Source organism: Meleagris gallopavo, chromosome 20 (assembly GCF_905368555.1).
Source record: "Meleagris gallopavo chromosome 20, MGAL_WU_HG_1.1, whole genome shotgun sequence".
NCBI lineage: Eukaryota > Metazoa > Chordata > Aves > Galliformes > Phasianidae > Meleagris > Meleagris gallopavo.
In genome coordinates, this window is record NC_139423.1 from 3,175,580 (window position 1) to 3,201,657 (window position 26,078).

At 38.4% G+C, this 26,078-nt stretch overlaps 2 protein-coding genes across 3 annotated transcripts in view; one reads left to right on the top strand and one right to left on the bottom strand.

Annotated features, from left to right (window-relative positions):
- The window catches only part of TBCD (tubulin folding cofactor D), a 108,564-nt gene that overhangs the window by 56,030 nt on the left and 26,456 nt on the right, over positions 1-26,078 (bottom strand). For both annotated transcript variants that reach the window (XM_003211411.4, XM_085240256.1), the window contains one exon: positions 4,580-4,736. In XM_003211411.4, coding sequence (XP_003211459.3) covers positions 4,580-4,736 — 157 coding nt within the window. The remainder of the gene's footprint in view (positions 1-4,579; positions 4,737-26,078) is intronic.
- ZNF750 (zinc finger protein 750) lies at positions 17,369-25,707 on the top strand. The gene is made up of 3 exons (XM_010721243.4): positions 17,369-17,511; positions 21,949-23,579; positions 24,014-25,707. Exons 2-3 carry the CDS (start codon positions 22,153-22,155, stop codon positions 24,729-24,731), a joined length of 2,145 nt encoding a protein of 714 aa, XP_010719545.1. The 5' UTR covers positions 17,369-17,511; positions 21,949-22,152; the 3' UTR covers positions 24,732-25,707.

Genomic DNA, 26,078 nt, shown 5'->3' on the forward strand with positions numbered 1-26,078 from the left:
CAGCCTCACCTAGTGGTTGGCAACCTAACCCATGGCAAAGGGTTGGGGCTCAGTGATCTTTAAAGTCCCTTCCAACCTAAGCCATTCTGTGATTCTATGACTAGTAGGGGAGAAGGCCCTTCAGACCAGTCTCAGGTTTAACACCTGCTTAGAGAGGCAAAGAGAAGAGCTGAAGGACAAATACAGTAACCAGTGCCACTCTCGCAGTTTCTCTTGCTGAACAGAGCCACAGAGATAAACAAGTTGGCATCTTCAGTGTGTTAATTACTTCAATCCCAAGGTTCTGGGGTAAAAAGATGTAGAAAGAAACAACAAAGAAAATGCTTAGGAATTGCACATTACAATGCTGTTTAGAAAAAGGCATCTGATGCCCCTGCAGGAAATAAGTTTACAGAAGTGCAAGACACATAGGCACACAACTCTCTTCTGAAGGCAACATTCAAATACATGAAAGAAAAACCTATTCTCAATATTTCATCATGATACAAGATGTAGCTCAAAGCAATGCTTCAGATTTCCCCAGTTCTGCAGGACAATCTTGCCCTGGAGCAAGCTACATCATCTATCCGTAGCCACACCTTCCTTCTTTCCTTCTTCAAAAACAACGCACCACCGCAGGGAAGGCAAAGCTGCCTGCACTCCTACATTGCACACACCGCTTTTATCTGTATTCTGCTGAGCAGAGCAAAACAATTACATCTTTTTAAATAATGACCAGTTTATCAATCACCTAAGCCATCAAGTGTTAAATAAAACTACATTCTGACTATGCAGTAGTTTCATATAATTATGACAGGTGGCAACAATTTAACTTAAAATTTGTAAGAGAGCAAAAGTGCTTTTTCCTTTTTTTTTATGACAGGTAGCAACAATTTAATTTACAATCATAAAATAGAGCAAAAACATATTTTCCCCTTTAGTTTTTGTTTAGATTTTAAACAAAACAGCTCCACTTCACATGCACCTGCCATTTACAGACAGTAATTCCCACACCCAAAGGGACAGGAATCAAATTACCCGTACTTCCAAGTTATTAAATTATGTTCACTTTTTCTCATAGGCAAGCTTAAAAAGGGTGTATGCGTGTGCAGACTGGGAGAGGAAAAAGAATAACAATCAAGCAATGCTTTTATAAAAATACATCTGAATAGCAACTTCAGTGCATGTGTTTCAAAATGTAGTAAGCTGATCCTCACTTCACTTAAAAAGTGAAATTTCATCTACTCTGCCAAGAACTTTCTTCTTGTAGTCCTGGAGTTTCAATAGATCAGGAAAAGTTTTAGAAACCAGTTTAACAGGACTTAAAAAAAAATAATAATAATAATGTTAAGTGTATCTTGTTGAAGTGTGGATAAAGAAAAACACTAACATGCACAGAAAATAAAAATTCTCAGGCAAGTGTTTTAATAAGTGTTCTCTCTGTATTTTTTTTTTCCTTGAGTGGTAAGGTCAGGAAGGAAGAAAGCTGATCTATGATCTGTAGCAGTCTACATTTCTAACTTAAGAACAGAACATTCATAAGAAAGCAGAGAAGAAACACCTACCACTGAATAGGATACTTATTTCAAAGTCTCATCACAATTTTATTAAAAAATAGGATTTCTATGCACTTCAAGGTGATTTTTTTCTCTAGTTGAATATTTACTTTCCCTGACTACAGAAAACAATGGCTTTCTATTACACAATCCTATAGCTGACAAGACAAGGAAAAAAAGAAAGCACCACTGAATTGCCAGTGTTTTATTCTGTAACTGCCATACCATGGTCTGAATAGGGCACAGGGCAAGACTTGAGTATTTCAGTATTGGAGTGAGTTTCCTGACAAGATACACTAACATGACATGAAACATGAATCAGATCACTGCTCAGCTATCACACCCACTCAACACCTGGTTACCAGCAGATTTTCTGTGCCCTTACTCTGCTACAACAACCACACAGCCTTTTGAGCTGGGTGCTCCTCCTGAGCAGCCACCTGCTCCTGTTCCAAGCCCTGCATTACCTGGGTTCTTCCAGCAGTGTTAAAGACCATGAGCAAGGGACAAGCTACTCACAATTTCTATCCCCATGACAAAGCAAACAGTTCAGGATCTCAGCTGCACATTTCACCTTTTGAAGGAGGTAGTAAGTCGTCTTTTCAGGTACACAATTTATTGTTTTGTTGTTGCTGTTTTTTTCCTTACGAATCTGATAGTTTGCATTCTCTTTCAGACAGATGTTTTTGCTGTGTAATTCAGCTCACAATGGATATCATGTACTTTATTTCAAGATGCTGAGTTCTGCATTTTTTAAGGGCAGCAACAATTTGCTTGTGGCTAGAAGTATGACTCTTTAAGTAAAAGAGTGACACACCTAAGGCTAGATTGAAAAAAAGAGCTGTATGTAATTATCAGCTTGCTGACACAATAGGTGAAACTGTGTGTCATACTGTATTTGAATATTTTTTTCCACTGTTTCTCTTTGGAGTGGCAAATCTACCTTCAGGACCTGATTGTATTTAGAAAAGGTATGGGCACCATAACTACAAAGCAGAATTTTACCACAGCATTAATACTGGATAAAATATTATGCAGCTTTGTTATAAAACTAAATGTATGTGAATCACAAAACCTTACAACTGAAAATAAGAAATTCTGAACTTCCCTTCTGCACTCCTCCCAGTGTTTCTCTCCACTCCGCCAATTTATTCCAGAGAAGGCAAAGCCACGTTGTTGGTGTGTATTACACCATAGTTAGAAAAAAGAGAATAATCTGTTTCCCAAACAGACTGGAAGATAACAGATAGGAGCTTTTTCAGAAACACAGTATTCATAGTTGTCCAAAAGCTTTGCAACAGTAAAACAAAAAGCCACAAATTAGGCAAAACAAAAACAGTGAGCTTGTACCTAACACATGGACCTACCATGGTAGGGCAGATGGAGTCAAAGAAACGTATTGCTCAAGGTATCACAAATGGAAGAAAAATTCTTAATTTAATTTCTATTCTTTATAAATAAAAGAATAGAAAAACTTGCACTTAGGCCTTATGTTTCAAAGGAACATGGAGCAAATATGCCAGACCTTATAAGAAACTTGAAATTTTTCAACTAAGAGGATGGAAAGAGAGGATTTACTTCAAATGAGGCTGTTGACCAAATCTACAAAAAGCACTAGTTTTGAACCAGACCTTACTATTGGAGGGCCACGCTCCTCCTGACAATCAGCTTGCAGCTACCAATGAATTATTGGAAATACATTTGTATCCCCAAATACAAACACATCCCCACCAGTTTAAAGATAGCAGTAAATAACTGCACAGCTTATAACAGTCTGTTAGAACATGTGGTAACATTCTGCTCCTCCTGTCATTACGTCTCCATCACTACCATCATCTGTCCTGGTTAGATTTAAAAAAAAGCTGATTAGATTAATAGCAAACCAAGATGTGATCACTATTGTGCAAGAACACCTTTATGTTAACAAGTTCATACATAACTTACAATGAAATCAGTTTGAGCCTTGAAAATAATTATTTCCTTAATAACTCACTATGGCAAGTGTAGCTATTTCTAGCACGCTTAACTGAAACAGGTATTTCCGAGAGTCCCAACTTCTCTTTCTGATAATCAACGAGAAGCAGTGGATGGCCTCATGTTCTCACATAGCTTCATATTACGCCTCTCCTTGAGTCTCTAGTCTGCTATGGATGAAATGCATTAAAATACCACAATGCTATTTTATCAGACACTTTTTCCCTCTTCAGTTTGGAGAAAAGACATGACAGCTTGGGAAAAAAAAAAAGAAGAAAGAAAAACAGCATTTGGCCTCAAGAAATGTGACAGCAGATGCTTAGACAGAAAGATTTTATCTAAGTTTCAAAAAAATGCCAAGGGCAAGTGCCACCAGTGTCCTGTGACCCTGAGTGAAAAGGAAAGCAGGAACATAAGGACGAAGGCAGAGACCAGCAAGAGGAAGGTGCACTAGGATAAAGAAATAAAAATGGACATTGTAGGCCCTACAGACCATTCCAGAAAGCTTTCAAAACAGGTTTTAAAGAAGAAAGAATAAGTCTCATTTTCTGTGGACACCTGCTGAGCGAAGTAAGCAGTCCCATATCCCCAAACAAGGTAGTTTCAATGTGATTGAAACAATTCTGTCAGCAATCTGGAAGCAAGACCTAGAAATAGGATGAAGTTCCCAGGACCTAAAAAAAAATAATCACTGTACAGTCTGAATTTATTTATTACAGTAATACTGACTGATTGCTGATAAAAACTCTTCCATTAGAAACAAAAGTGTCTGAGCTGCTGATATTAAAAAATAAAATCCATTCCTTGGAGAATAATTTCTAGAGATGAATGAATTTAATTCACATCATGTGGGATACACCAGAAACTTTTTAAGCATGAAGACATTTTCCCTATCACTGGTGGCCAGTATCTTATTTTAAATACCTTAAAGATGGAGAATTAGCTCTGTGATTATTAGCCCTAGAAGATACAGCATTAGATTACTCTGTTAACATCTACTTCCTCCTTAAATCTGAGCAGATTTCAAAAATTAACTGGAAGTAGCTCAGTTTATCATTGTGGCAACTTACCTTGAAATCTGGTTAATAAATGGTATCAGTTCTGAGGGATCATAAGCACGAGCAAAGGCCCAGGACAGATAGCACGCTGCATCTCTCACGTTGGAACCCACACTGCATGACCCCCTCTTCTCATCATATGTCAGAGCTTTCAAAATGACAGGAACAACTGTGAAACACAAAAGTGCACAAAAGCAACAATTAGGATCACAGAGTGAACCAGAAGAAAAGTTTACGGGTACTAAGTGGTCAATAAAGAAAAGACAGAGTGAATCGTGTTCTGAAAGAAAGATAAGCATGGCTTTTAATACATGCTACTATTCACATTGATTAGAAATAATTCTTATTTTAACATCTTATTTCCTTGCAACTAGTATTTTATTTTTTACGCCACTCGCATAAAATTCAATGAGGATTAAGGCAAGGGAGTTACTTAAGTAAAAGCACTGTAGAATATTATTAAAGATTTACAAATTCCAGAGTTAGTGTTATAGCAAAAACTTCAAGTGCTTCAGTCTTGATATGCTGTTGAAGATGCCAGCACTGCCAAACTGCACAGAGCATGAAGTCAGAATTTGCGTTAAACTGTAGTGTAAGCTAGAAATGCAAACGGGGGCTTTACTCACATTTCTGCTTACATATCCAAATTGTGAAGCCTACATGCCTCTCAGCAGTAAATAATGATTTAATGCAAAGCCAACAGCTTTTGATGAAGGAAAACTGAGTGCCAAAAATAAAATTTGCAAGTACTCTTTCCTATCAGTCATGTTAATCGTATCACGTTCACCAACACGTAAGTTTTCATTAGACTGTAAGGAAAAAAGCTGGAGAGAAATATGCATCTTAAACAACAATTTAGAGTCATACACTGCACTTCAAAATATCCTTAGGAAGCATTCAGAATAATCCTAATCCCCATATATACACATGCCATCTCATAAGGCCCTGGTAGAAAGAAATTCGAGAGCAAACTGCCTTTTATTTCTCATTCAGGCTTACTTGGGGTGGTGGGGACAGAGTAGGACTCTGTAACACGTGGCAAAATTTAACAGAAACTAAACTAAACCCCAGACTGTTAAGCTATGCTAGTTGAATGCAACAGCTTTTAAAAAGGAATGTGTTCAACAGCGTTTCCTGATTTAATGGGTAACCTGAATGACTTCAGAATGAGCATGTTTTTGCCAAAAAAGACCTAAAAGCCACATCAACATAACATCTTTGTGATACATTTTGCTTTCTTTAAACCTTAAATGGGGTAATAGAGAAAACAGAATAGCCAAACAGAAGTGCAGGCAAATAAAAATCCCAGGATCTTATTGTAAAGGCATGGGTGCTGTTATTTTAAGCAACAAAAATAAGGTTGGAAAAACAAATAGAATGAAACTCCTACTTCCATGTTTATGCAGCCATCAAAGCTGTAAGTCAACGTGTAAGTCAACGAAAGCTGCTTTCACAGATAGGAGAGCTTTCAAAAACTTGAAGTGTTCCCTTATACAGTCCTAGCAACACACTGCCAGTTTAACAAACATCTCATGTAAGCAAGGCTCCTTCCTATCTGCAAATCCAGAAATACAATTTGAATACATCCCTCTCTAGATGGCACATCTTTACTAAGAGAATAATGCCAGTAAAAACAAACAAACAAAACTACAGCCTTTAGGGGAAAAAAAAAATAAAATTCTCTCATAATCTCTTTCTTGTATCAAATTTATCAAATGCATCTTTTTTCTCCAGAAAATGTCTGTCTCAAGGTAATGCCATTGAACTAGGACTGAATTTCATTAGCAAACTGTGCCTGGACATACCTGAGTAGATACAATCTCTAAATAATTAAATGTCAATGCACAGTACATCACTGTACGACTGCTATCTTAATCAAAGAAGATGCATCATAAATGGAGTAGGAAAACGTTAAAATATTTAAATTCATTTTGACCTAATGAGAGAAAGTAAAGCAGTAACCAGGGGGGTGCAGGCAAGATGTGACTATTAAAACCACAAGCACTCAACAGGAAGAAATTCCCATTCAGGAACAATGATAGAGCAAAGATGGATGGGCATTTTAGCACCTCTCAGGTCTGACAGAAACTACAATAAAAAAGTTTAAAAATGTTGACTAGCTTGTTTTGAAAAAATGCTACGTCAACTGATGAAAAAAACAAAATAAATGGAATTAGCTGGTTCTACAGGAACACTAAAAGAGATGCCAAGGGCAATTTTGCAAAGCTGCTGCAAATTTCCTTCAGCACAAGGTGATTGCTGCAGCTGCTTCAGACAGCTGTGTGCTCTCATCTCTCTGCACACTGAACAAAAAGTGGAAGAAGGGCCCACAAGCAGCCCACTGCACTGTATTGTTTGTATGAAAATAAAGACATGTGCTTTTCAATTTCGGACATCAACATTCCAAATGGTAGGGACAATACCAGTTAGTAGCAGGATCTGCGTTCTCCAAGACAGAGGTGATGCTGCAGAGACACAGACAACAGAAACTAAGGAAGTGCAAGGCAGAAGAACACTATTACTGTGAGCAGCTCAGGCCTCCCCCATTATCCTGCAGCAGTGCTTGGGACTTGATGTTCTGCTCCTGTGGCTGGGACTCGAAGCACTGCTGCTGCAAAAGAAAGCATGACTGGAAGCCTGGAGAGCAAAGACGGACAACGCACAGAAAGGGAACAGAAGTGGACATTTAGAAGGTGGAGGAAAAAAGGAAACCAAAGTGAATTATCTTGCAGTTAAGTAAACACAAATACTACAACAACAGTAAAAACAAATACTGCTGTGGAAAACCTGGTCTAGAGGAAGGTGCCCCTGCCCATGGCAAGTGGTTGGACTGGATCATCTTTAAGGCCTCCTCCAAAACAGCCATGGAAGAGCAGTAAAGGCAAAACATCTGTACTGCTTAGCTCACTGTAATCAAGATCTCTTACAAATGACCTTCCTAACCCACAGTATGGTAGGCTCTGTGTTTGCAGTATCTCACATACACAACTTTACATCTTCAGTCTAACACAGAATACCAGCTTAAAATTTGTTTTTCTCTGATTTAAAATGTTCACATCCATGTTACTGCAGAGCTTTGCTTGATACAGTGTGCAACAATGATGTTTAAAGCTCTGCAGTCAGCTTCTTCATTTTGTATCTGTTGTGCAATTCAATTAATCAGATAACCACCTCTTCAGTCCTCAGCATGGTCATGGTGTTGTACTGTTCTGCTCTCCATTGTTTCAAATCTTCAGATTTAAAAAAAAAAATCACACCCAACTCACACCTGAAATCAATTCCACCAAAAAGTACACGCGAAAAAAATCTTTACAAGAAAAAAATCCAGAAGAAACTGTTGTTGCTTTAGAAAAAGCAGAGATTAATTCATTTTCGAAATTAAATAACATGCTATTTAGCTGCTATTTAAAAGTAGGGTGCTGGGAGACAGAGCATGGACAAGACCTGAAGAGGTACTTAATTTTGAAAGTTACCATTTCTTTCATAGTTCTGTATTAAAAGTTTGCCATTAAAGACAGAGAATAAGTAGTGTCCACTCTCAACCCAATTATTAAAACAATATCCACCTGTTTAGTTCTGTGAACACTCAAGAAAATACAGTCACCTTTACCTGTAGCCTAGAGGTATTAATAAGCACCTGTTACGCTCCACCCTGCCTTACCTAACAACATAACTGCAGGTTGCAACACAGCCCTTTGCTCAAGCCTTATGAAAATAAAGAAACAACTCCGGGCTTCAAAGCATTGCAGGCAGATTTTCTCTCCTCCTAGAGACAGGCTGCACAGATACTTCGCTTTTTAAACAATCAGATGCTTAGCACCTTTCAGGTTCAGATGATTAACACTAAACAAATAGGGATGAAAACTCATGGAAGTTACTGGATAGTGAAAGGTCATAGGTAACTAAGCCCATTCTCATTGCTTCTTAAAGGTACTTTAAAGTATACACATACCTAAGCTATAACAGATGCCATCAGAAGTCGAATATTACTTTAACTTGTCATGGTTTTTACATATTGCAGTGTTTATCATATAAAACATACAAATACAGCAATTAAACAAACAACAACAAAAACCTGTTCTTTAGCCTTAGGTCTTGTCTACACGAGAAAATTACAAAATTCCACGTCAACTCCAGTTCATTTAGAACAGATGCATGCGCTGAATCTCAAGTTAAGAACTGATTAAATTTAGTTGAAAACTAGAATTACGTTCCTCTTAAAACAGATTAAGCCAATGTTACCCTTTCGATATAAGGCTTGCACTGCTATGGGTGGTTTATGCAGAGAAACATTTTCAAACTATAATTAACATACTGGAATATCATAGAATGGCCTCGGTTGAAAAGGAGCACAATGCTCATCCAGTTCCAACCCCCTGCTGTGTGCAGGTCACCAACCAGCAGCCCAGGCTGCCCAGAGCCACATCCAGCCTGGTCTTGAATGCCTGCAGGGATGGGGCATAAACAGCCTCCTTGGGCAACCTGTTCCAGTGCCTCACCACCCTCTGGGTGAAAAACTTCCTCCTCATATCCAACATAAACCTCCTCATCTCAGTTTAAAACCATTCCCCTTGTCCTATCACTACCCACCCTCACAAACAGCTGTTCCCCCTCCCGTTTATAGGCTCCCTTCAAGTTCTGGAAGGTCGCAATGAGGTCTCCCCAGAACCTTCTCTTCTCCAAGCTAAACAAGCCCAGTTCCCTCAAACCTTTCCTCATAGGAGAGCTGCTCCAGCCCTCTGATCATCTTAGTGCCCTCCTCTGGACCCACTCTAAGAGCTCCACGTCCTTCCTGTGCTGGGGGCCCCAGAATGATAAAACGTAGCAAAAATATTTCAACTTTAAAATGAGTTTTGAGTAATAATTTTATTCAGATTTTTCTTCAGCAAAACTAACTCCTTGAAGTAGTATCTGTCATCTGTAGGTTCACCTTCTTTGTGAGCCTCAGGCATAGAGAAGTGTAAACAAGCCATATCTACAGTATGTCAACTTCCCATGTTTTACATACCTATACTTATCGTTAATGTGCCAAAAAAGAAAAACAGATGAAGAGAAAAAAAGAATTCTGAGTTTTCACTGTGAAGAATTTCAGATTTAAGACACATATGGCACTCTAACCTCTTTTAGCAATGGGAACTCCCTAATCAGAACTTTATTATGGCTCTTCTGCTGATATTTAATTTATCAACTGATATAAACATAGGTAATTTTAGGTTAGGCTCATTATCAGAAATAAATATTTGCTTCAAGCTCTGCCAAACATCTATGATTTGTTCTCTTGTTTTCTATACAAACTGTGTACTTGAGAATTTACGCTTAAAGAATTACTTCATCCAGAGTACGTTCTGCAGTGAGGGTTCTCAAGCATCCTGGGAAACACTCTATTACTGCATCCTGTAGGACAAGTGCCTAAAAACTGTCAACAGGTGGCCTCTCTTCTCCCAGCCCTGCACCCAAGTCTGACCTAGTTAGGAGTCTGCCAGAGGAGGGGAAAGTATCACAAGTCAGGCATGCTCACACAATATGGTTGAATTTAACAGCTGGAGCATCTTAAGCTGCCATAAGTTTCTCACAATTCTTAATGCTGACCACGTATATAAGGCTATACATATATATATGCATATCCACAGACCAAATGGGCTTTTTCTAACCTGTGACTATGGAGAAGTGTGTCTGTCTGGTTGCAATCTCAGTTCAGTCTCTCGCTACGTAATGAATTAAGAGAGTCTTTAATTATATGACCACGTGATATTTTTTTCCATGGACCTATCTCAGTCAGCACACAGGAAAGACCTGCTCTAGCCATGAATCACAGCTGGGCTGCAGAGGAGATTGTTGTCTGCCTTGCTGCTGAGGGTGGAAAGTATGTAATGCAAAGACTGGCTCTCAGGCAGAACAGAAGGGATTGTTGGTTAAGGTGGATGTTGCCCTAAAGAACTGCATTTTAACTACATCTCTGCTGAAGACTCGCTGTTTGATACCACTCATATTACTTAAATATAGTATTTAAAGAAATGGACGTTAATGCTCATTTCCCAGGCATCTGCTTCAATAAACTAATGGCAGGTCTGCCCAAGTGCTACAACCCTAAAATTGGAGCAAGCTTCTGAGGATGGCAGAGGGCCAGCGGGGAAGCAGACAGATCTGGATTTTGGCCAGTCTATCTCAACATCATTATGTAATGCAGCCATAAAAATGCACAATTTGTAAGAACCCCTACCTGGCTACAGCGAAAGAACTACAGCTGACCTACGACAGCAGTGATCTACCTTTGCTTCAGTGCTGAAGCACAGAGCACTGAATGTTTCAGAAATTAACCTACACACTCATGCCCAAGGCCACATGAGAGCTAAACAGAGACCTTCATACAAGTTACAGCTAACTGCTCTTCCTTTAACTTCAGCAGTAGCAAATTGCAGTTTAAGGACACGAAGAAACAGGTTTATGAAGGAATCCTACCGAGTGAGTGAATTACTTGCTCTGAAGGAGTATAAAAATTTTGCAAATTCATAACACTGCATGTCAGAAAAGAAAAATCACCAGAGAAACCCCAACCTTTAGGCTAAGGTTGTGCAATATTGAGATAAACCCTGCAGTGAAAAAGCTAGAAGCAATTCATTGTCATTTATTCCCTGCTTAGCATTTGTACTATTTCCCAGTTGCACTGGGGGAGGGACGTTTCCTGCTACAGCTTCAGCCATTTCATTTAATCTCTCTAGAAGAAAAAAATATTTTTAATACCTTCTTGCTAATTTGAAAACCATTATGATGACATTCCCATTACAACTTTTTGAAATACGATTTTCAGTATCAGTATCATATATCATTTTTAAAGTTCACCTGGGTGTTAGAGAAAAGAAATTCTTCCATAACCAGCCTTTCAGGTTTGGGTGTTCTCTAGATTCTAGGAGTCCACCTAAGACAGATAGATCTTTTTTCATTTCTTCCTGTACCTGTGATGAAAAGTACCTGGATGCTTGCCAAAAGCCTCACAATTAACTACCACTTCAGGATAGATTAGCACATTTCAGGAGCCTGACTTCCTGATGTGTCCTCCTCCAAAAACCGAGGCAGCTGCAAGTCAGTATCAAATAACTTACTCTGGAATATGAAAACACAGAAGATATTAAAAATAGAGCATGTAAGCAGGTTTAAGATGCTCTAGAATACACTTTTCTGAGACTACTTAAATGTGTAACTTAAACCTCATTATAGAACACTCTTGAAATCAGTATTGGTTTTATTTAATGTTTTTTTTTTTTATTCTTAAGTGGAACGATGGAACTGGACAAGCAAAAGATGTTCCTTTTCCATTGTATGTAGAGTTTTTCAGACTTTTTTTTTCTTTTTAAAGTACACTAACATTGGTATACAACAACCAGGAAGCACCATTCTCCATACTGTCAAACAAACCTACTGTCTTATCAATACCAGCCAACACATGGGCATTTTCTGACACACCACTGAATCTGGTACTATCAAAGAGCACATATTCCCTCTAACCAAATTAATGATATATACACCAGAAGCTGAGGGAATGATGGAAGTTGTGCATACAGTGACATTCTTTCCATGCTGAAATAATCAACATTTCCTATTTAAGCAGTATGCTTACCATTCAGCACTAATAGTACACAAAATATTTCCCTTGCCAGGGTCTTTTTGGATACCAGCAGCACAGTGTCTGCCCTCTTTGACTGAAACGGTAAAAAAGTCATTCCAATTTCCACAGTGACATCCTAAATTTTCAATTTAAGTTAAAAAATTTTCCATTCCAGGACATCCTAAATCCCATCTCAATTCCACATCACTAAAAGTAATTTTGAGTACAAACATAAATGTTTCTTATTTTTTTATATATTTTTCTGCCTTTACTCTGAAAGTAATTGATAGAAGAAATAAATGATGGTTCTTGACAAGTTGAGTTTTTTTTCCCCACTCTTCTCTGTTTATTCTGAGAGTAACACATGGATTCAATATCTGGATCACTCACACTGACCCACCAATATTACACCTCTGAATTAGCCATTGTTTATCTATTTCATCAGCATCATGAGTTTAAATGCTGCTTTCATTGTTTCCACAGTTTAAAAAATGGGAGAGGGATCGTTTCAGTCAATTCACTGTGAATAGGTAAAGGCACATAAGAATGTAGGCAGACCAAAAATAACGCCTTCCTGGCTGGAATCCTTCCAAAATAAGCACTACTGTATTGCAAGTTTAAGTGCAGAGTTCTTCCACACTCCTTGCCCTTGGCTTCCTCTTCTTGCTCTTCCAAGATGCCAGTGCTACCAACCTTACACGCACCTTTTTACAGTTATATGATGGCAATGCGGGTGCCATTTAACAGATACAGCTGGGACTTTTGAGCTCATTGATTCAATGAGTTTTTGGGAGAATTTAGCATGAGAACACTTTCAGTCTCACCACTGACATATTGAGAACACCTAGGAAGTTTCATGTTCCTATATATGACACACCTTATTAGCTAGAAAGTTTATACTATGCTGTCATCAAGAGAAATTTTAATAACGTCCTTTCACAAGCAAACCAGAAATTCAAGTAAACTAGGATTCTCTTGTTTGTTTAGTATTTATCCCCACCCAATTAAATAAAAAACCCTATAAATAATAGTCTAAAGCCTACAAAACCACAAATACAGTACAAAACAAAAGATGTGAAATCATATAGAAACCACACTAAAATACAAGTTTTTGGCCCTGACACACACTGTACAGTCAGAAATGTTTCATTTAAGAGTGCTACAATTCCAAATGTAGAAATTCACAAAAATGCATCAGAACATAAAATTTTAATGACTTCTTGTCATTTAGCTCGAAAGAATGTTTTCTCTATATTGCAAAAGTAGCTGCATGACCCATATTAAAAAGACTGAGCTGGTAACACACAGCATCCAACTCAAAAACACAGACAAACTGCAGTTCAAGAGCTTTGGATTTAAAAAATAAAGAATAAAATAGCAGATCTCACTTGCTCTTCTATATTGCCTTTAAAATTTAAGTAGGAGACAGCAAATATATCATCTAAATCTTTACAAATTTGACATGTTTCAAAGGATGACTGAAAGCTAAAAACCTTTTAAGTCCAGAAATTCTCACTGCATGCATCATGTTCTCTCCTTCGTGAGACTGGCATTGCTGCAGACAGACAACGATGCCTCAAAGAAAATGTGTGGGACTGATTTCATATAAACCAGAACTGCACGTGGCACAATTCATTTCAGATCCTACTACTGGATTCCATGAGAAAAAAATTCACTTCACATGAGTGAGAAAACTGTCTTAGAATCTCTGGCGTAAATCTTGAAATCAAAGCAAAAACACTCTGCATGAAAAACACTAGGAATAATAAATTTTAAAAGGCAATTATAACCAAAACATCAAGTAGAAACTCAAGAAAAGCATATTTTACATCTCTGTTAAAAGGACTGATAATGAAAAGAATGACTACCCAAAGCTCCTTTTTATAAACAGTTGCCAGTTTTGCCTACAGTCTCAGTTTCTGAGGTTACAACTTCCCCCGAGATGTTTCACTGCCCAAGGGTGAGGATGGGAACTAGAAGGAAGATCATCCCAGTTCCAGGCCAAACACTAACAACGCAGGCCACAATAAATATCTAAAAATATGATCTGCAGTTGCTATTAACTGCTGAGCTTTTATTCTTTTCCCATACAAATAATTTGCTCTAGTAATCATGAACAAGTGGCCCACAAACATCAGCAAGGTAATCTGCCCAGACATATCTCCAAAGTCAGGGACTGGAATCATTATGAGAAACAAAGGCACGTTTCAAAGCTGTTATTTGAAAAGCATTAAGACTAATGACTATTCATATGGGATAGAAGAAAATAGTTATGAGAATATTGTACAAGAATCACGTAATGTTTTGGGGCACAGCATGAACTACACCAATTACATTCAAATACCTCTGCCCCCCCCAGGACTGTAAGGCAGCCTAGTCCAAACATGTTAATACAGATAGCAAAATCTGTCAATAACTTCAGTTCGAGCAACCAGAGAACAAAAAGGGCTTTCTTGAGCATTTAGCTCAAAGCCACTCATCCAGACACATAACAAAAGTGACAGGGACAGAAGTGGCTGCCAGTCACACAGTTTCAGGCAGGCTCTGAGCTTCACGAGTTACACGTCCACCAGTGCTCAACTAAGGGACTTTATTCTCATTTATCTTTGATCATTCTTCTTTCTTGGAATAACAAGTCCATGCATTTGTAAAGCATCTCAAGATAGACATGGCAGTCCTGCTGATGACTGACAACCAGTGGAAATGCTCTGAAAGCCAGCAGCAGCTCTGGCTGATCCACGGCATCAGAATAATGCAGGCACCAGGGCTGTTCTATGCTTTAGAGCAGAAAGCTGAGAATTACCTGATTAACAGAGGGCTTGATAAGTGACAAGAGCAACACCAAGCACTCTTTGATACATCCAGGGAATTCAAGTTTGAAGCGCGAGGATGAAAATAAAAATTAGGTAAGCAGCTTACCAGGAACAGGTTAAGTTTGTCACATTCACGTGTACGGCTTCTGATGAGCAACATTTTGTTTTGTGTTTCATGCCAAACATCAGAAAAAAACCATATAAAAACATGAAGTTTCTAACACTTACAGAATGGCATTTTATGCTACAGTTATTAGACATGAAATCCAATTACAGCTATGCAACACATCAGTGATAACGTCCAGGAGACTGAATTTTACATAGAATTTACAACCAAACTGTATGTGTTAAATTACATAAAGAAGCAATAAAAGTACAGCTTCAAGCCATCAGAGGTATAAAAATAATCACAACTGGGGGGAAGGAAAAAAACAACAAATATGAGGAAAAAAATTAATAAGCATGTTATTATGTCCATTCTGCTGCTCATCTCAATTAATCTGAGTGCTGCACTCAAGTAAACTAAGGAGGGTGTTACTAACAGCAACTGGGTTCCGTTTACCAAATACTCGAGATGCAAGCATAATGAGTTAACAAAAGTGATGAAACCACGTCACTGCAATCAAGATTTATTACTTCCAGGAGCACAAACAAGGAGCAATTGTGCTCCTCTTCTAGGGTCCACCAATTAATCGTCTTACCTAGATCTGAAATTTTAATATCACCCAAACACCAAGAAAACCAATCACATACTGTTCTATTTTTCCAGTTTTCCTTCATTTGCAGCTGACTCTAGGTGACTTTCCAGAAAGTAGCAAGAAAAACATAAACAACCTTTATATTTTCCTTGGAACAGGGAAGCAATTAGACATCACATCCACCTTCCACATACCAGATCAGGGAAGAGGGTTGTGTGGCCTCTCAACCCAATTCAGTCACCTGAATTAAAGGATTCCCCTTTTTTGCTCTAGTAATCATGAACAAGTGGCTCACAGACATCAGCAACGTAGCTTTTTCTAGCTGCCAAAACACACAATTTTTTTTTTTCAAAACAAAATATGTGATCGAATTCTACTCAAAGAAGCCCACCTCCACCCCATCACATGCCAAAAAAATACAAGTAAAAAAGAAACTTTCCTTGAGCTACAGAAAACAAAGACTAAAGCACTAGAGATTGTGGACTTCTGAGTAACATCTTCAGCTGCTGAAGCAAAGGTCTCCTCCCTACAGGTCTTTACAAAACTGAAGATTTTACAGCTAAACAGTAATATGACATCTTTCTACATTGTTAGGCTGCATTATAAGAAAGTGAATATTAAAGCAAAAAAAAAAAAAAAAAAAGCAAAACAAACAAATAAACAAAAAATCAACTGCACGTAGTTAGAAAAAATGTCCAGAAAACTGGCACAGTAACAGGAAGGATGGGAATCTGTACACTTAAGTAGGAAAGCACATGTCCAGAAGACATTCACACCTCCATATTTTAAAGTTTCAAAAATTTAATGGCTCAAAACCACCAGAAGTTGTAGCCAGAAACCACTTGGGACTCATTTAAAGTAACAGAAATGGATTTTTATTGACAACTGGACAGAAGTACCAAAGATTTTCCTTTTAAAAGACCACTATGTGAGAATTTATCATTTCACCAAGCCACTAGATAACTGGTAGATACACTAATAAAGTTGTCATTTATGATCTCCAACTAAAATGCAACTAAGAGCAAGTACTGGCACTAATCAGCAGATGATGAGATTTCCTCCTTTCCCCATGCAGTTTTACCACTCCTGAGCAAACGTTCAGACGTGATAATCAATTTCTCACTGAGGTGACTCCTTCCCATTTGCAGGATCTGTACATTTGACTGCTGATTATAGGCAAGCTTTGGCAGGTTCCTGTGGCAAGCTTAGAGTTAGTTCAGTCCCGCCTTCGGAGAGGAGACTCATGAAGGACAAAAAGATTTAAATAAAAATGGAGAGGGCGAGAAAAAAAAAAAGCAATATTAAAGCTCCAACGACATTTAATATAAAAAAAGCCAGTTTCTAATAAGAATGTAAAATTCCTATTTTTAAGCTTTGCTACCCTCTGTGTGCTGTTGATCCTGCTGCTCACAAGTCATTTCTAGTGAAGTGAAGTAGGTTGGAAGCTCAGTCTATCATGCCTACTCATTTCCGACCCCACGCTGCAGACTGCAGCTCAGAGGAACAGACAGCAGAGTTTAGAGTAAAACTTGGTTGTTGGAGGGCACAAAAGCAACAAGAGCTCCCTTCGATAGCCGAGATGCTGAGGTAATGCTGAATGAAAGCAGTGGACGCAAACAAATGAATCGTAGCTTCAGGCTGGAGTAATATCAGGTGCATCTCTACACCCTGAGGGCTCAACTCCTACACTTCTTAAGTCCCTCCCCCTGAAACAACCTCCTGCAGTTTCACTTAGGGAGCCGGCAGCGAACAGGTACTTCTCTCTCAGCAGTGACAGCTACAGGGTAGCAACAGTGATCACCTGGAAGGTTTCACGCACCTATGTCCCTGGTAAGTACTCTTCTTTAAAGAATTTTTTCAAATAAAAATGTGTTTATATTACAGCTGAAAAGTAAATCGGAGGTTTTCTTTTTTAAGCTGGCTCAGAAGCCTGGGTTCCTCCCAGCAGGTGCATTTACTGCACCACTTAAAGCTTTCGGCAGAAAGTTTCAACAGGAGAGGGAAAGATTTTAGACTGTGCCAAGAAGGGACTCTTAGTTTTTACAGTAACTTACTCTTGCTGGTGAAAAACTTTTAAGAACCTTTTTTTCCTGTAGAGAAAGTTAATGTATTATATTGAAGAACGACAGAAAAGCTGTATTGATTGGAATTGCTGCTTATTCTGCCAGCTATTCTTTATACAGTAGGACTGGGTTAATCCGAAAAGCTTGTGTGAAAACCACGTATTCCACTTCAGTTTTGATTTGTTAGTTTTCCAGCTTGTGGGAATGTAGCAAAGAAAACCGGGTTGTTATGAGTTACCCTTTCTCTCGCCAATTAAAGTGCATTAAGATGGGGAGTTATTAAGTTAATATTTACGAAGATTTTGTATTCCCATCCCCACCACCCCGCCAGGCTGCTCGGTCCCTGCCGCCTCTCTCCACAAGCACAGCTCTCACTCCCTGCACGCACACTTCCTTCCCAGCCCTCGCCAACCCACTCCTCTCGCCCATGTTTCCTCCTAATTAACAAACAGTTGTGTTAAAATTTATCTTTCAGTTTAAAGGAACTGGAAGTTTAGAAGGGAGTGGTAGTTAATCACTGGAAAATCTCAACCAGAATAAACCTCACAAATCTTGTTCTTGCAACACTCTAGGTAGGTGACAATGGCATGTCCTTGAGTTATGCAATAATGCCACATCACAATATTTTAATTATAGCATGTCCTTCAAAATGTTTCCACCCCAGTGAGTGCTCCTGGTCAGAGAGATCAACATCACCAAAGGATACTGCAATAATAATGGAGTGTGCATGACAAACTGTTACGTAGTTTGCTAAAGCAGTGTCCTAAAAAGACGCCTAATTACCAGCCCTGCTTGTAATAAAAGACATTTTGAAATTTCCCCTTTGATCAGCTGGACATCTTAAACAATTTAGACTGCTTTAAAAACTAAAAAACAGCATGCATATATACATATGTACATCCATATGTACATGTGTGTATGTGTATGAATACATATGTATAAGTATACATACACAAGTATACACAGAAATACATTTTTATGTACTTACACATACACGCACACAATTCTAAATTATATCCTTATTTTCTGGCCTTGCTAACCTTTGTAAAAGCAAGGAGGTAGCAGCAGCAAGACTTCTTCCTTCCAGTTTAAGTTTGCAGCTTTCGCTCTCCGGCTGGACAGGGCTGTAAGAACGTGAGCTGCCGACTGAGCAAACAACTGAGAGCCTCGGGTTTAACCCACGATCTCAGTAGCCTGTTTTCTATAGAAATATAAATCAACACTACTGCACCACAAAACTAACAAGATTTCGTATTTAACTAACCTCACTTCTCAAATCTGGCATTCAGGAACTAAATTCTCAGTTAACAAACAAAAAAAGGCATGAAAGCTATCAAAGCTATCATCCTGCTATTCTAGATTTTTTTCCCCATTTTTTAAATAATATCACAAATTATGAGATTCCAGACTAAGTAAAATGGAATTACTTATTTTGATTTTTTTTCTAATTCTAGAATTTAATTTCAGTCATCTAAATCATGCATTGTACAACTGCAAGTAACTAATATTATTTATATACAGCCAGTCTAAATTGCAGCTGCTTCAAACCATTAATATTTTTCCAGTTTTATATGTGTGTTCAAATAGTTTTAAATTTCTTTAGTTATGAAATAAGTACTTTTGCCAGATACTCCTGGGTTTTACTTTGAAATTAAAAGAGAAAGTGTCCTTTTTGGCTTAGTTTAGAAATGTTTTACTACTGGCACGTTTAAGTCATAAGAAAAAGGATTAACCATTAAAAGAGCAAAACACAACATGAATCTGGCTGACATTAGTTTACTAAAGGTGAACACCCTTTCCAAATCAGCTCCTCGCTTTACCCTCTCAGGTGAGCTGGTTCCAGAAGCACTGTCTGCAGGCTGAGCGTGCCATCAAAAGGCATTCCTAATTCTCTCCTGCTAGACACGTTGCAAAGAAGCTGCCAATGCTCTAAATTTCTAACATTAAAACTGCAACAGAGCATTTTATCTTATTAAGAAATGATACTTAATATTCTGCAGAACAGGAATAACTCGAATCAAAGTTAAATACCAAGTACAACGTCGGGGTGGGGGGGAACAGGACGCACAGGAATTTACACTATTAAGCAAAGGAAAGCTAGAAGAACAAGAAAATCTAATTAACATCTCTTTATTATAAGTGCTGCACCTGAATGTAAATTCAGACTTATCATAAATGGCCAAACTAAGAATGCAGTGGAGTTTTGACAACAATATCTTCTTTTCAAGAACTATCAGTACAAGGGCTTCCAAGAAGATAGAAAGAACAAGAACAAACTGACACGATCACGTCCATTACAAGCTGTCTGAGTTAGCTACGCACCATTAGTCAAAAGTAAATTCACTTAAGGCAAAAAAAAAAAAAAAAACCACCAGCCATCCAGCTAGCTACCTATCTGGACCTCCCATTGCAAGCCTTAATTTTTGTTTTTATGTATTTATTAAGTAAAAGCATTATTATTAATCCTTCAGAGGAATGAAGGCTATTAGTTTTTAAATCCTATAAGGCACATCTGTTTTGTATTTTTATTTTATTAGTTTGAGCTACTATTTTAACCAGACTGCAGTGACAGGAGTTTAACATGCTGCTGGACATTTCCAGTAGTTTTCTTTCGCACTGTAACAGTATCAGTGCCTATGAAGTCCAACAAAAAAGTTTTGTTAAAAGCTGAGAATTAAGAAGCAACGTCTCTGCACACTCCTACTTCCTTACGCTGTCACAGATTTAATCATTTGCTAATTCTAATCAAAAGATTTTTTTTTCTATTTATACAGTAGGCTGCATTTTTCAGAGTGCTTTCACAATTACCATTCTAACACGAATTAATATTTCTATGACATCAGAAACAGTATGTAATACAATTTCCCAGAATTACTATACCTGATAAAACAAGCAGCAATTCTGTAGCTCTGCCTTCTGTTTTCATAACGTGTTGCATGCCATTTTCTATTAAATAATCTCTGATTTAAGAAATGCAAAACATTTCTACTTCAACTAAAATCTCACAGCATGTAATTACTAACAATTCTTTCCATAAACTTGATATTTTAACGCTACTAATCCAAACCTCTATGTAAAAAGCTTTAAAAAAAAAAAAATTCGAGCTATACTAGTCACTCCTACAATTAGTATTCCTGCAGTTTCGGGTAACACAATAGATACAGTACGTGGTTTTGCAACAGTCATCATTTTGATAATGATGCTTATAGTTCATGATGAAATCATCAGTTTTTAGATCTCTGCCATAACACATCCTATAAAATCATGAGAACTTGACTCTGAGAGTTTCTCACGCCTTCGGAATCAGCGAACATAATGGAACAAGCTGATACAAGCCCTCCTGACTTATCTACTGAGCAAATCATTAGGCTGTACAAAGTATCCACAACCTTACTTTTTCTGAAGAAAGGCAGATAGATCATGCCCCTGTAAATCAATCACTGTCAGATGCTTTTTTTTAAAACATGAATTAATCTACTTGTGCGTCTGTCAAAGCGATACATAAGGTGTTACACAGCAGAAGAATGTGAAATGTGTTTATCAAGCAGAATATACTATTAGTCAGATACTCCAGTACTCATTTCTCTTAATTGAATTAGGAAGAGGAAGAAAATTGGTGTGGTTTTATCCTTCGAGAGATTGGCCACTCTTGAGGTATCCATTGAGATTAGGCTGTTAGGAAATGCCATGCAGTTAAAAGAGGGGCTGGTCAGTCTCTGAAAGAGCCAAGTCAGCTACCCGAGTGCAGCCAATCCACTCCACCCTCATTTCACCAAGCAGGAAACTCCCTCCTCTCTTTCCCCAACCGGCCTGACAGGCTTGCCCCATACCCAGCCGCTGCCAGGACCTGCCTCTTCTCATTCTACCCACCTCCACTTCTCTCTCAATAGCTCCACCTAGATTTCTGCTTTCATCCTCTGAATGAATTTTCCTTCAATTTTCAGAGAAAACTCCTTCAAGTCCCCAGCAGCAGCAGGTGACAGCACTGCTGAAAACTGGGACGCTTCTGCAAATATGCTTAGGTGCCGAACAATGTTCCAGTTTAATGAGTGTCTATTTTACATCTGGAGTCTAGCATTTATCTTATTTTACCAAAAAAAAAAATACGCATTGTAGATATAATGAAGGGGAATATAGCTAAAAGAAACTGTTTGTGTTCAGTTCCAATGTTCCAGTACAGCTAATTTTGAACTTTGTATTTCAGTGCTACCAGTTAGAGAAGTGCTGCTTTCCGGCACCCCCTCTTCCCTGAGACACCCTGGGAGTTGGCTTCCTCTTTTCAACTGGGAAGAAGGATTCCAGAAACCTGATAAACTGGAAACATCAAGAGGCTAAACTAAGGAAAGCTAACCACAAGAAAGCTTTTATAAAGAATCATTACATTTAATTGTTTAAAGCAGAAAAAAAGATGAGTCTCCTCAAAGAGCGTAAACCAAAGAAGCCTCATTACATCCCAAGACCGCCAGGAAAGCCATTTAAGTATAAGTGCTTTCAGTGCCCCTTTACTTGCAATGAGAAATCTCATCTTTTCAACCATATGAAGTATGGCCTCTGCAAAAACTCCATTACTTTAGTATCAGAGCAGGACCGTGTTATCAAGTGCCCAAAGACTAGTTCCTTGGAGTCCAAGCAGATCAATCACCTAGAGCCTACAGTCAAACCCACTTCTTCCAAGTCAGCCACAAACGGACTGTCAAATCTTGATTCCAAGCCTCAATATGCTTTTCCAAAAGAAGATGCCAAGGAAAACGTTGAATTACAAAACCAAGCAACGAACACAACAATCCAAGGTCAGAAACCTGCAATCCAGAAGGAACTAACCCCTGCCAGTACCTCAGCAGAAAGCACCCTCGGCATGCAGCCTCTTCTGGACAGCATCGTGAGGCCCTCAGCTTTTGTTCCTGTAGGAGAACACAGAGATAGCAAAGGCCCAGAAACAAGTGAAGTACCTGAAATTCTATCGCTCTCTAACAAAAGTTCACCTTTTCACACTAAATCTGCATTCCATGCACCAAGTCACCCATGGAAAGCAGGTTCTCCTTTCCTCCCAGAATTTCCACATAAAGTTCCTCCCACAAAAGGCTTTGGTTCCATTCCACCTTACATGCAACCGATGATTCCAGAGTACTCGCCCCACTTTTATGAGCATAGGCTGGCCATCTATACACCTTACTTGCTTCCAGGTAATTCCGAGTGTGAAAGCTCTGCTCTGTCCGTCTACGGCACGCAAGACCAAAGACACTTTCTTCCTCACCCTGGGCCACTTTCAAAACACATCAATCCATCAGCATATGAACACTATCGACTGTTCCAGCAGTATCATTCCACTCCTCCAATACCGTATGGATTTTGTAGGCCCACGGATCCACCTTTTTATCGATTTTCACACGTAGCCGGTATTAACAGAGATCAAAGTTCTCATCTAATGGAAGAAACTACTTTGCTATACCCAGCTTCTTTAAGTCCTTCCCAACAATATCCTCTAGGTTCACATAAAAAACAAGCAGACTATGAAAAGGAAATAACATTACTGCATGCCAAAAGTCATTCCAAAGATGATCAAAATGAAAGAGAGAATGCTAAAATGAGCCCTCTTGCAGGAAGTGCAGCAACGGGCTCCCCAGGCAGGCCCAGCCCCACCAACTTCACTCAGACAAGCCATGCGTGTGAGGGCTTATTTGACCTCTCCAACAAATCGTCTTCCACATCACTTGGAAAATATGATCAACCAGAAGAAAACTTCACAGCTTTCAGACCTGTGAGAAAAAGCACTGATCAACCAGCGCTACTTCCAAGCGTGCCAACACAGCAAGATAGAGAAGATTCTCCTTCCAGGTAAAGCAATAACATCTCTTTGCAAATTCTTGTCAGATTTTTAGGGGCACACATAGACAGCATGCATATATTTCATGCAATCCCCCTAAAATACATTTGCATTTATTTGTTCTGTAAGATATGTCCACAAAACAGCTGTATATACAACTGTACAAATCCCAGCTGCTGTACGAGTATCTGCTCATTCACCTGAATGCATCAGGTATCTCTAACACCACTACCATGCATGTACCTATGCATTTCAGGAAAACATTTCTATTAGAGAGAGGTATGGTGAGAGAGACTTGGGGGAGGGAAAAGATAAAAAACATGACTATAAGACTACCAAGCCAGACTTTTTTTTTTTTTCTTCTTTTCCTCTTCTCCAGTTCCTCAGCCTCAATTTTTAAAAAAGCAACAGATACTGAATTCTCTTCTCTCCTCATTTCTTTCAGCATTAATGTCACTGATGAAGATTCATATACACCAAGTGAAAGCCACAACAATGAAGGTTCACTGTCCAACACAGAAGACGACACTGGAATAGCTCCTCTTAATCTTTCAAAAAAGGCTGACACAAATGCAGGACCTCCTCATGAACATGCATACAAAGCCACATCCAAAACAGAAAGTCAGAATTTTCTAGAATTGCAAGATATGCCTCTGAACCTCTCGGTAAAAGATTCCTGTAACACAGCAAGCCTGAAAACAACATCCCACAGTCCATCTCACGATAACGGTGCTGCTACTTCTCCAACGACAGAAAATGAAAACTCAGGAACAGAAAGTTCAGGAGCAAGTAACCCCAAGAACCCTATTAACAGCACCTGTGACAAACCTTTCCTGGCTCACCGTAATGAAGCTCAAGACTTACGCATCATTGACAGCTGCGATGAACAGAAACAAACAGCGGCTGTAGCTCTCTGTCAGCTAGCTGCATACAGCCCCAGCAAAGTTAGGATGGACAATGAAGGGCAGAGTCCTCAGGACTGTAATACTTTGAGTACAGAATCTACTCCTAACTCTTCTGATACTCAGTGCAATCAAAAAGTAAAAGGACAAAAAAGGACAAATCAAAAAGAATCAGCAAAATCACAGCAAAGCACTAAAAGAGTAAGGCCAAATGACTGCAGCAGAGTCTTCACTTTGAGGAAGAGAACAAGAGTATCTTAATACTCCACTTTCCAATTTGTTTCTAATCATAGAAATTAGTTGCCACCTACACAGAAATTTTCTACAAACCATCCCTTACTAGATCTGGTCCATGACAAGTTACATTCAAACTCCCCTATGTAAATAATGTTCATAATTTTATATTAGTATTTTTAAATAATTGAGCATTCCCTTCTATAAGCTCAGGTTTTTATGAGTGAATTTTTGCATTCATTACTAAAGCCAAAGCCCATTAGACAAATCTCCAAGATTTTTTGCAATTGTATTAATGTAAAATAACTTCAACAACTTCTTTTTCTTATAAGATGTTTAAGCTGTAGAAACAATACTGTTTAATAACATACTGTCAGTATTTTTCCGGATTAATTTTATTTAATAGAGTTTTTTGGTTTTTTTTTTTCTTTGAACAACTTTTTATTTCGTGGTTCAGTAGTTTAAAAAAGCTTAAGATTAAACCTGGCTACTTAGAGTTTACTGTAAAAACTGGTCAGGGGATGAGTGCACTTCGCCATTATACAATAATGCAAAACAAAAGTCCAAATTACTCAGAGGCAGAGGCCAGCTTGAACAGACTGACCCAAAGCTTGTACAAGCAAGTTTTTCTTGTTTTGGCTAAAAACAAGACTTCAGCTGAACCAGAGACAGCCTGCACCAAGTTAACAAGCACGGTTTAGCTTTAACTGAACCACTACGAAACAATACTGAAAATATGAAGATCTAAATGATGTAGGTGCCTAATCCTCTGAGCTTAGACTGACACTGGGCAACCTTCAAACTCCAAGCCTTGAAGGATATTTATATAATTTATTTCACCTGAGAAAACTCTCCTGGTGAAGGTTTTATTTCATAAAACATGCATCACCAATTATCAGTTTCAGCGTGCTTCTAAATAGATCCTAAAACTGCTAGCTCTGCTTCTACAACTGTGTACATAAACTTGTAATTTTTCAAATAAATCTGTAACCTGTACCTAAAATGTATGTAAAATCATTCATGAACACAAATTCACTACACTGTCTGCAACACATTTCGGGGAAAAAAAAAAAGTGAAAAAAGAGCAGTGTGGTATCAAGTATCAACTCTAAAAATGGAACTTCCTTCACTGAATAATTAATTCAGCAGAATAATACATCTGCACTTTAGCTCCATATGGGAAGCCTTTGTGATAAAGCTGCTGTCTGGCATATCCTGCACTTCTCCCAAAGACATATGTGAGCCTGTTCCTCTGCATAAACACCTCACCCACATTTCAATAGTATCTACTATCAGTATAAGTAAAATAACTCCAGATTAACCATTATTCACTCAAAAGCATGGGTATACATGAGTCGTCATTCAGATAATAGA